The sequence below is a fragment of the Symphodus melops genome (assembly GCF_947650265.1).
Source record: "Symphodus melops genome assembly, chromosome: 4".
Classification (NCBI taxonomy): domain Eukaryota; kingdom Metazoa; phylum Chordata; class Actinopteri; order Labriformes; family Labridae; genus Symphodus; species Symphodus melops.
Window position 1 is genome coordinate 28,495,034 of NC_136694.1, and position 11,839 is coordinate 28,506,872.

At 43.6% G+C, this 11,839-nt stretch overlaps 1 protein-coding gene across 1 annotated transcript in view; it reads right to left on the reverse strand.

Annotated features, from left to right (window-relative positions):
* Positions 1 to 11,839, reverse strand: part of LOC306823106 (plasma membrane calcium-transporting ATPase 2-like) — a gene marked incomplete at its 5' end in the record, with an annotated part of 49,365 nt that overhangs the window by 35,989 nt on the left and 1,537 nt on the right. Inside the window, 4 exons of the mRNA XM_079342471.1 lie at positions 1,873 to 1,998; positions 3,042 to 3,167; positions 3,759 to 4,016; positions 4,121 to 4,318. Coding sequence (XP_079198597.1) covers positions 1,873 to 1,998; positions 3,042 to 3,167; positions 3,759 to 4,016; positions 4,121 to 4,318 — 708 coding nt within the window. The remainder of the gene's footprint in view (positions 1 to 1,872; positions 1,999 to 3,041; positions 3,168 to 3,758; positions 4,017 to 4,120; positions 4,319 to 11,839) is intronic.

An 11,839-nucleotide genomic window follows, 5' to 3' on the forward strand; every position in this document is an offset into this window, starting at 1 on the left:
CTTTGTTATTCATCTTGTGGTTTGTGACTGATGAGATTTGTGTGTGTTTGCACACACTGACTCTTCTGCTTGTATGATAACGAATGGGTGTGACCTGACATGAACGTTTGTGCATGAAATATATTATATATTAGTGTGTGTGTGTGTGTGTGTGTGTGTGTGTGTGTGTGTGTGTGTGTGTGTGTGTGTGTGCGCAGCAGGTTGATGCATCAATGCGTGACCATAAAAAGGCTGTGTCTATTGTTACTGGAAAAAAACAAGGGACACAAAAGAGTGTTTCTCTGATGATCTCATTTTCCTATATTTGTGAGGACACATTCGTGTTAAAGAAATGGCTGGTGGGGACATTTTTATTTGTTTTAATGTTTACGTTTAGGAGTCCATTTTATCAATGTGAAAAGATTGTCTAATAGAAATTTGAAGGTGAAATCTCCTCATTAGGAATTCAACGTTGGATGTTTGATCTGGCCGGATGTGAACCTTGAGCGTCTCTCTCCGCTGAGCTGGTTCATTCAGCCAGTTCACAATGAATGCCTGACGAACTCAAAACTTTAGCCAGTAAAACAAATGATGAGACAAAAACAAACTAAAGAAAGAAGACATGGGTAAAAGGGGGTTAGCATGATCACAAGCAAATCAAAAGCAATAGAGACCGACTGCAGAAGCCTGTTGGTTTACATCAAATTGCTCTGTGATAGTACGAGGATCATCTGGACTTTGGCTTTTGAAGGGTTCAGCTCCAAACACAAACACCGGGTGGCACATTTGGCATTTTAAACCAACAATCACATTAATGTCAAATTGGTGCTTCAGTAAAGTGGTCATGAAGTACCACGAGTTCATGAATCCATGAGACCATGATGCGGCGTTTTTAAAAACTCGTTCTTTGTAAAAGCTTGAGATTATTTTCTTCTTTTTTAAGATCTACTTCAAAGACGTTCAGTGTTGATGGTATTTTTTAGTCTACTGAACCAATAAAGTCTGTTTTTTGCTGACTCAGTAAAAGTTGAATTCTCCAGCTGGGGGAGCTTCATTCAGCAGAGCCTACATGTACCAAGATGCATTGCAACAAGCAGCCACAACATCGGTCCACTGCCGTTTTTTTAGGGTAAGAAAATAAGTCATATGTTTGGGATGCCTTTACTTTTCTTTAGGTTGACTCAGAAGCAACGGTGACTCAGCAAAAAAAAAAAATCTTTAAGGCCACCAAGTATGTGAATCTGTCAGCTGTTTCTGATCCATCAACAATCATCTGAGACAAATGTATATTAATGTGATCGATAGGTTTCAACTCATCTGACTTATTTGTCTCAGTATCTAAAATCAGCTCTTCATATCATCTGTAACAAGCTCCAAAACATGTATTAGCATGTTAGCATGGATGCATCAACAGGGGCCTTCATTATATATCTCTGACTCTGTGATCACAGAGGGATCTGTTCTATCTTCTCTTCTCATTAGATGCTAAAATCTCATGTCGGTCGAGTCCCGTCGAGCTCCGCCATGGTCTCATGTATTCACTGATGAAGCTCTCTTTTAAGCAAACGTGTCATATTTAGACCCTTCAAACAGCTCTGCTGTAAATCAGCCTCAGACTGGATGAACTCTACCTGCTGACAGAGTCGGCTAGTACAACAGAGGAAACTTCAAAAATCAACACCAGCTGATAAAAAACGTGCAAATATTTCCATTCTGCACTGTTTAGACAGGAGAGTAGAAATATTCAGTAGCCGACACCAGGGCAGCCATCTTTCTCCTCCCCGCAAAAAAAACACTTCACACACTTATTGACCTCGGTATGACCTTGAGTACTTCATCATAGATCTGTGTTTCCTCAGATGTTTTCGTGACACTCTTTGTCTTGCGTCTTACTTTTCTTGACCTTCTTCTCCTCGTCGTTCTCGCTGGCGCCCAGCAGAGTGAAGATGATGCCCGTCTGAGAGTTGAGGCCGACGGCTGACACCAGCATCCGGCCCGATCCCTCCATCACGTGGGTCCCTGAGAAGACATTTAACACACGGTTAATCACAATGTTACACAGCTGGAGAGCACTGATTGGATCCTTCTCTGATTGGCTCCCAGCCATCAGATAATAATCCTGATTCACTACCTATAATGTCGTCTACTGGAGTTCCCCATGGATCAATCCTGGGTCCACTATATGTTAGACTTTTTTTTAAGGTCCATTTTGGCTTTTTATGGACACGAACCAGCAGGGCCCCCGCCGAACCAGCAGGGCCCCCACCGAACCAGCAGGGCCCCCGCCGAACCAGCAGGGCCCCCGCCGAACCAGCAGGGCCCCCACCTCCCCAATAATCTAATTTAACAGCAAGTTACCACTTGATGTTTTCACATTAAGACTTCACATATAAAAGGTGATATTTGATGTTTTTATATTCTATCTGTATTGGACTGAGGGGCGTGTGTTACCCGACGTCCCCCCACACACTGAGACACACCAACACCTTTCTGTATCAAAGAGGCCAAAACTTGAGAGACGTCCCCCTAAGTCACTGGACAACTTCCTTTAACAGAGACTCTCCGGACTACAACGTTTTGCATCCATTACATTTTGTGTTCAACAGAAACATCTTTATTAAATCTGTAAAACCAATAAAGGATTTTTTTTTTTAATTTAAAAAAAAATATAAAAAAATATAAAAAAAATAAAAAAATAAATAAAAAATATAAAAAATATAAAAATGTTTTTTTTTTAATTTAAAAATAAAATAAAAATAAATCGCACTACTATAAAGCCAAATTGATTGTGATCATTTGCAATACTTCTACATTTGATCTACTTAGATGCATCAGCTCCTGACTGTTGTTGTCCTGTAAACACCTCATCGATCAGCTGTCTTTAGAAATGGATGTTTTTCCTCACTTGTTGATTGATCATTTATCCTGACAGCTCGTCTGTCGTCTCACATGATGCACATTGATTTATTTCACGCTCTACCACATCGAGACAAGAACCAAACAGGAAGAGAAAACAAAGTTATTATGGGATGTTAATATCATGCTTCAGGTGTTTTACTCACCGGACAGAAGCATGGGGTCTTTCTCCATGGACTTGCGGACATGATCGGACTCTCCAGTCAGAGAGCTTTCGTCAATCTTCAGGTCGTTGCCTTGGATCAGGATCCCGTCGGCAGGAAGCAGATCTCCTGCAGACAGAGAGGTCAGAAGATGCATTTTATTTATTTATCCAAACAGCTGCAGCGTGAACGACGACGTAAACATTGAATGACCTTCTGCAATTAATGCTGAAAATATATATTTATATTATTATTTTTTTATTTCTTTATTTTTATAGGGACAGTGCATATGAATAAACATTTCTGTAAATATGCCAGAGTTAGCCAAAAGGCTAATTTTCATCTGTTGTCCCTGGCCAGATTTTATAAAGGGCTCCCTAAAAAAAACACAATAAAAGTATTTTATATATATATAAAAAAATTTTTTGTAAAACAGTTAAACAATTCATGGTTATGTTGTGTATGGCCTCAAATTCATTGAGTTTAAACTTCTTTAAATATCTAATTATGATAAATAATATGATCAATAATCTTGATGCTCTAAATAAAAATCTGATTTGTGTAAATCTAAATAAAAGGGCTTTATTTGTTCGGTACATTTTGTCAAAGTGATCGATCAGTTATCTTGACTTTCTTTGGTCAGATTAGATCGATGTAAAATAAAAAGCAGAACACTCGTTAAACAAGAAGTTAAAGCAGGTTTTAAGCTCGGCCTCGTACCGTATTTGATCTGAGCGATGTCTCCCACCACCAGCTCGGCCACGGGGATTTGGATGACCTGGCCTTTGCGGATGACGGTGAACTTTTGCTCTTGCTCGATGCGGCTCTGAAGGCCGCGGAACTGCTTCTCCTTGGACCAATCGTTGAAGGCCGTCACCAGAACCACGATGATCACAGAGAACAAGATGGCAGCGCCCTCTATCCAGCCAGCCTGGGACTCGCCCTCGTCCTCCACGCCTCCTGCTACCTGACCGCACGCTGCGAGAAGGAGAGAAGGACACGATCACTCCAAATGAGTTCTCTTAAGATTGTTGTTTTGAGGATGATCGTTTCAAAATCTCTCCAGCTTCGACTGCGCCGACCTTCACTGTCGCCCCCTGGTGGATGGTAGAAAGAAAGGCCCAGGGAGATGATGGCGGCGATTTCCAGGATGATAAGCGTGACGTCCTGCAGAGCCTCCCACACCAGCTGCAGGAACGTCTTGGCCTTCTTTGGGGGGATGAAGTTCTTGCCAAACGCCGCATGACGTTTTTCCAAATCGACGGGGTTTCCAGACAAACCTGCAGACACAAGAACAAGAGTTCAATTTACACGACGATACAAAAACACGCTGCTCTTTGTAAAGCGATAAAATAAACTCTTTATTCTCTTTGAAGAGGCAAAGGAAAAATCCAAGGACCTTTGAGTGAATAAGCCAAACCGAAGATGTGAAAAGAACTCGCCGAAAACTCAGTTTCAATAAAATGAAATCTATAAAAGAGACAATGGTTTTCATTCATTAAGCAAGTGTTGAAACTTTAAAGATCAAATAGACTTCACATGAAGCCATTCTGCTTCACAATCCCGTGTCCTTCTTCTGAACTCAGGAATCATTTCTGCCCCCGAGACAAACTCGACTCTTTCATCTCAACATCCACAGAAGTGATAACATCGTAACATCATCACGTGTCGCCGCAGCCGCCGAGAAATACAAAGACATGATGCAACTCTGCGCCTCCATTTATGTCCACCTTCTTGACGGGTGTTTGACCTTTCTCTCCACCGGCTCCCGAGCGTCTGAAAAAAATCATGAAATCACTTCAAGTGTTGTAGTTTTTACGTGAGTTCAGATTGGACAGAGGACAGCGACTAAAGAACAGCACAAATAAAGCTGCAAGAATAATCCGAGTCGGAGTACATCGACTTTTAAGGAATCTGTTTTTGAAGATCTCGGGAAGCAAATCTGCTCCTCTCTGAAATAATGCCCGATGTCCAGAATCACTTCAAATGCGTCTTCTCGTTGCGTTTGACCTTTAAGGAAACTTGAAGGATTTATTCAAGATTTTAGAGGAAGAATTTATCGACAGATTCAAGGACCCTTTTCCTATAACGCTCCCAGAACTGAAATCATCTCCATCCCAGGTCGCCTGCACGTAGGAAGAGCAAAACTAACCACTGGGCCACCGACACCCTCATAACATGAAGAGGGTTTCATTTGAATTTTGAATAAAACAAGTAATAAATAACAACCATATTACCTTATAAAAGCATTTTTATCTCACTGTGAGAATCTAAAGTTAGCCCACCAATAAATCGTGTGGAAGGTTTTTTTTTTTGTTCACACATTTTTAGACGTCAGCGTTTTGTCACTTGTGTAACTTTCCTTCTCTTCATGTTTTGTCCAAACTCAAAGTCTCCCTCTTTAAAGCTTTTTTTTTTTTTTTTATAAACTTTGATAAGTGTGAGGCGGAGCGGCGCTCCTACACAGTGAGAGGCAGAAGATGCACTGTCGTTATAAAACATCCCGATTTTACACGTCTCTATAAACAGACAGGTTTTTTTTTTTTTTTGTTTTTTTTTTGCAACATGACCTACTTCTGTTTCCATGAGAAGACTGCAGCCTTTCCTTACACACACAGTTTGCTTGGGAGAATCACCGACAGACATGTTGTGCGATTTCTTCCTCGTCTCCGTTTTGGACGAAGAAAAAAAAAATGAAAGTCTTAAAAGGTCAAACAAAAGGTGCATTCAGGTGCAGCCGCAGAAATTGGGAAAAATAATTCCCACGATCACAGATGGACGTCTTTGTGATGTTTGACACGTTTAACTGATCCCAGTTTGTTTTATTTATCAGTGATGACCCCTCCTACGATGTCCTCGTATTAAATGAGACGGAAGTTAGCGTTGTGTTGGAGGGGCAGCGGTCATCGGTGGCCCTTGCTTCGTGTGCTTTCTCCGTCAGTCCGAGCTGACCTGAACCCTCCGAACATCCCCGCTGAACACACAATCTGCTGCTCCAGCGGAGCCAAAATCCCGCTCACAAACACGACTCCACCTGATCGGACCATCAGACCGAGGCCAGCTTGGATCTGCTGCGTCACAGGAAAAACACCGAAGACCTTTAAGGAACACGGCCTGAGAAATCAACTAATAAATATGGACCAATTCCACTTAACTACATGTTGAGTGGTCATTTCCTGTTTATATTTCCCCCTAATTGAAAGGAAACACCTGCACTGTCATCAGAATCAGGTTTTATTGCCAAGTACATTTACATATAAAAAGGAATTTGTCTTGAAGTATTAACGCACACACACACACACGCACACACACACACACCATAAGTCTCACAAAGACATCATCCCTGTCTCCTCCGCTGCTCTCAGAGGACATAAACGCAATGAGACGCCCAAAAGGACTCGAGAAATGAAGTCTCTCTCTCTCTCTCTCTCTAACTCTATTCGGTTGGACATGCAGGTAGCATCCTGACAGCTCGTGGGGGGGTCACACCCACCTTTAACCAATCACCAGATCTCTCCATGTCATTGGTTCTAACCTTTCTGCAGAAAGTTTTTTTTTTTTCCCAGAATCCTCTGCCAACTGAAGACCAAATATTATCTGTGATTTCCTGATTCCAGATGTGTGACCGTCTTTTTCCAGCTGTGACTCATCCCTCACGCTCACTCTCATTCATCTCAGTGCAGCCGGATGCTTTCGCCGCTCCTCGTTACATCTGGGTGAAGAGTTCACGCGAACCCCAACCCCGGACTGAATCTGGCTGTGTCTCCGTTTCGCTCGTGTGCGAGACTTCCTGGGTGTGACTGTGAGGGCGGAAACATGGCTGCGGCGTTTTCTGGGGAGGAATTGGGAGATGTGCAGTGGAACGTGATCTGAATTTCAACAGGCTGCAAGTGGCAGGATTCCCGGTGGAAGCGTGCGTTTCTGTCTTCATGTTTTAATAATGACCTCCTCTCCTTCTCCGAGGATTCCTCTCAGGACACATCACGTGAAGACTAAACGTCTCTCCGTCTGTCTCTCTTTTATTCTCTACAGATGCTCTGATCACCGAACGGTTCCGAGCAGCGAGGAAAAGATAAACATCAAGAGTAGAAAAGAAATCTGAGCGAGCGTCTTCGTCAAACGTATCTCATTACCCTGGAGCGTCGATGGCTTCGCCTGTGCAGAGGGCTTGAGTCCTCGCCACAGCGGCTGAGGGTTCGAATGTGACCTCGGCGCTTTTGCAAACATTTCCCGTCTCTCTTCAACCTATCCGACGTTTCTGTTCATCCACGTGAACCGAGAAGCTTCTGCAGCACGAGGTTCAGTGAGTTTATGCTTCAGCTCGGTCTGTGCAGGGCAGCTCGCCGCCGCCACCGCCGCCGCACACGGAGGCAAAAGGTTTAGATGCAAGAGGAAGAAAGTGGCGTCCACCACTCAACGCTGTGTGCAGCCGCAGCACAGGCGTCTTCATTTATCTGCAGAACCAAACTAAACAAAGACTCCGTGATGAACTTAAAGGTTTCAGGGACTTGCACGTCCCCGCCGGTTCACCACCTCTCTCTCTCTCTCTCTCTCTCTCTCTCTCTCTCTCTCTGGTACTGTTTGAAAATGTCCCGCAGCGTTCCTGATGCACTGGAGGGACTTTAGGTCTTTCTCATCATCAGGTCGGCATAAAGCTCATGACATAAACTAAAGTGTTACGGCTTCACCCGAAAGAGAACGACCACGACGCACGACGAACTGCTGGAGGACAGATCAGTGACGGGACGTTAAAAAAAAAACAGAGATTTGTCTTCTTTCATAACTTCACCACAGGTGATTATTTCCCCTCGTGAGCCGCGTCGTGTTACCTTCATTACACGTCTTTAACCAGATGAGAAATATACCGAGACGTTAAATAGAAGAGGAGACGTGATGAGAACGACGACGACGGCGGGCGGGATGAAATGACCTCCGAGGATGATGAGATCTGATGTGAGACGAGCGATACGCTGAGATGTGACAGACGGGTTTTATGTGTTCAGCTTGGAGCTCTCTCTCTCTCTCTCCCCGTGTTTGTGTGTGTGTGTGTGTGTGTGTGTGTGTGTGTGTGATAAAAATACACCTGCTGTCACCGAGTCTTCACGTGTCGTTTTGTCGTCTCGTGTGAAAGTTTGGCTCTGATCCCTTTGAAGCAGAAAGCTGCCGTCTCTATAAAACACGGAGAGAACACACAGCATCGCCTGCGTCGTCCACGCCACGTCTGATTGGTCCTGTGTGACTGTGACAGCAGGATTTATTTGATGACTGGCGTCGGGCCCGTTGTGTTGGTAAGCGTTCCCGCAGAGACGGAAGATTAAAGCTGCGAGACGATGTTTCTGTAACAAGCAGAGGAGCGCTGCTGCCTTCACGCGTTGATGAGCTTCTTCTTCTTCTGTCCACATCCCGAGTTTATCAGCAGACATGCAGACGCACAGTTTTCACTTTCCCTTCACAGAGCAGGTTTCAGTGTCCGCTCTCAATCAAATTCTACTAAATTTCATTCACTCGTGAGATTAACGTCTATTTATAGCTAATTATGAGTTTTTTTTCTATTTCACTTCTCTGACAACGAAAATGTGAAAAATATCTTGCTTTTTTTTTTTTACAAACATACAAATCCTTTTTCATTTTGAGGTTTCACACTGACTGACGTATATAACGAGAGCCGGACCGATTAAATCAGTAGCCCGATAATATCAGCAGTTACTATCTGGATCATTATTGATCTTTTTTAAAGTGTTTGATAATATGATAACACAGTAAATGAGTTTATCTCGGAAGGTTTTTCATCCCCATTAACGATATCAGCCAAAAAAATAAATCATAATCTGGTATTTTCTTTTGATAAAGTCTCTCTGAAGTTCTCCCTCTCTACTCGCTGTACGCCTCCCATTATTATTATTATTGTTTATATGAGTCATTAAATGCTTTTTCTTAAATGGTTATTTGAATGCCTTTAATTTGAAGCATCACCTCAGCTGTAACTTCCTGTTAACAGCCCATTATAATCATTATGACAGGTTATTTCCATCCGTCGTCCTTTATGATTTCCTGCTTCATGAACCCGACGTCTCGACAGACTCGGCGCGTCGCTGCTCGGATCACATGACCACATTATTCAGCGATGACAGAAACCTTTCTCTCTGTTCAAAAATGCATGAAGAGATGAGGCTCGATAGCATGCAACGCTGTGTGATGGCATGCAGGTCACACACATGAATGCCCACACACACACACACACACACACACACACACACACACAGTAAGCTATGCTGCTGAATGTTCATGTATAGAGCCAAGAGATTTGTCATTTCCTGCAGGTGCATCTTGGGAAATCATCACATTAGCTGAACACATCGTCTAAAAGCTGAAAGGCTTTGAACATAGAGATGAATTTCATTTACATTCAAACACGTTCTGCAGCTCTCAGAGCCCAACAGGCACCTTTTTCAAACTGACTCACGACTCTTCATCTTCGATTGGTTTTTTTTCACAAAGCGAAAAAAAGGGAAGAAAATATTCACCGTTCACAGAATCACACAAAATACTGATGAACAGGAAACGTCATGCAGGCGTTTACTCGACAGATTCACTCGATGCACCGTGCAGCAGTAACAGGACATTAATGTCCCTCTCCTCCTATTGGCTCAAGGTGAAATCAGCTCACTCAGAGTGAAACATGCAGCTGTTTGAGTTCACACATACGTCTCATCCTGGACATATCAGGAGTTCTCTGCAGGGGTGAAAACACTACATGAGATGCATAAAACGTCAAACTTGTGGCAACCTGCAACTTTTATAGGACCTGCACCCAAAACTGCATCTACTTCCTCCTCGCAGCATCCATGACAGGGACGGAGGACAGGAGGAGGGAGAGCCCGAGGAGTGTCCACGGAAAAAGTTGGAGATGAAAGATTAAAAAAGTATGTTGCCGTTCTGAGGAGAGATTCAATGGAAATAGGGACGCCATGAATGAACACAGAGGAAACAACTCTGATAACTGACGGTGTGATTGAACTGCTCCGAGACTAAAGAATAAAAACAGCCGGATGTTCTTCTCTTGTCGTCGTGCTCGTAGGAACAAGAACGTCAGATGATAAAAGAACACAGGACTGGACAGAAGAGTTTCATTTAGACGCTAACTGCGAGGTGGGAGATTGAAAACTGTTTTTCCAATCTTCGGTGTCCTCGTGCTGCCGTCTGCAGGATATAAAACCTGCCTTTAATACAGACACTCACGTCCTCTGCTGCAAAGTGATGCAACCACTGAGCTGCAGAAAGCCTCAGGCCAATAAATCAGAGACACTTAAGTCGACAAAACGACACATTTCCCATCTCTTCTTAAGCCTCGTGCCAGACTTGCGGCTCGTCCACGGTGAAACCAGACTTCCCGTCTTTGTCAGCCAGGATTTATGTAATTTAAGGGCATCAATAAAGAGGCGATGCAACAAAGCATCCTTTCATATTTTTACAGTCAAAGTTCGGATCAGTCTTTTAGCACGTGCAGCTCCTTGGAGTCCTTGGAGAGCGCTTCGGAAGCGTTCGCCGGGAAGAGCGACAACAGATTCACCGAAAGAGGAGAGAAAGAGTGACGGGCAAAAAAAAAAAAAAAAAAAAACCACACACACACAAAAGACAAAGACATGAAGAGCGTTGCATGTCTCGGTGTCTTTATCCCTCTCTGATCACTCGGAGGAGCATTCTGCTTCAACTGGCAGAGGCCTGGAGGGCCCGAGGCGCAGTGTGTGTGTGTGTGTGTGTGTGTGTGTGTTTATTGCAGTGAATGAGTCTCGGGTCACGCAGCTCAAGCAGGTCTCAGATTGGTGGCTGACTTCTCACACCACGGAGCCTCGATGAAGGAAAAGAAGATCTGACACGGCAGCAGGAACCTCTGAACCTTCAAACAAGACTCCTGAGATAGCGAGAGAGGAGAGAGAGAGAGAGAGAGAGAGAGACTCGAAGAGCAGATTCAGGCCGAACGATGACGAGATGTTTGAGAACACTTCTTAGAAAGACTTTCTCCTCTGGCCGTCTTCTCCAGGGTTTGGTTGAGACTGACTCCAGATTCAGATTTTTGATTTTTGAACACACTGATTTGTGTCCCAGCAGTGATTTTTGTCTCGGCCTGAGGACATCAGAGCTGTTTTCACTACATTATGTTTAATGGGCTTTGAAAACCTTTTTTAAATAGCAACACAGAACAAAAATCACATTTCAGTTGGACTTTTATGGTTTGATTTCAGAACACTGAGGCTGTCGACTTCTCGACTTCTCTCCCTCTCTTCATCAGCTTCATCTAATCCCGAGTTTCTGACGTGCTGGAGTACAAAAAAATAAAAAAAAATAAAAAGAAGAAGCCCAGAGCTGTTTGTGCTGTACATTAGCATAAAGCTAAACGTCAGCTGATGAGTCAGACTGGGACGCTTTAATCCGTTTTGATTGTGTGCCTGTTTGAGCGGGCGGCGCTGAATGTTCGTCCGTGGAGATTTAATCTCACGTGAAGGAAGAAAAGTGAAAAAGAAATCAGGCGCCTGTCTTTGTCTCACCTGAGCGCTGACGTTCATTAGCATATTCCTACAAATAAAAATGTATTTTTAGCGACGCATGTGTGTGTGTGTGTGTGTGTGTGTGTGTGAAGCTCTTTGTCGCCCGTGTCCCTTTTTTTTGTTTTTTTCAATAAAGTTTACATGTGACAGATCGCCTCGCTGCAGGAGGCGGCGTGTTCCTCTCCACGTGAAACACACTCAGATTTCTGTAAAACGTTTGACGGTCGATGACTTTCAAAGAGGCGGCAGACTGTA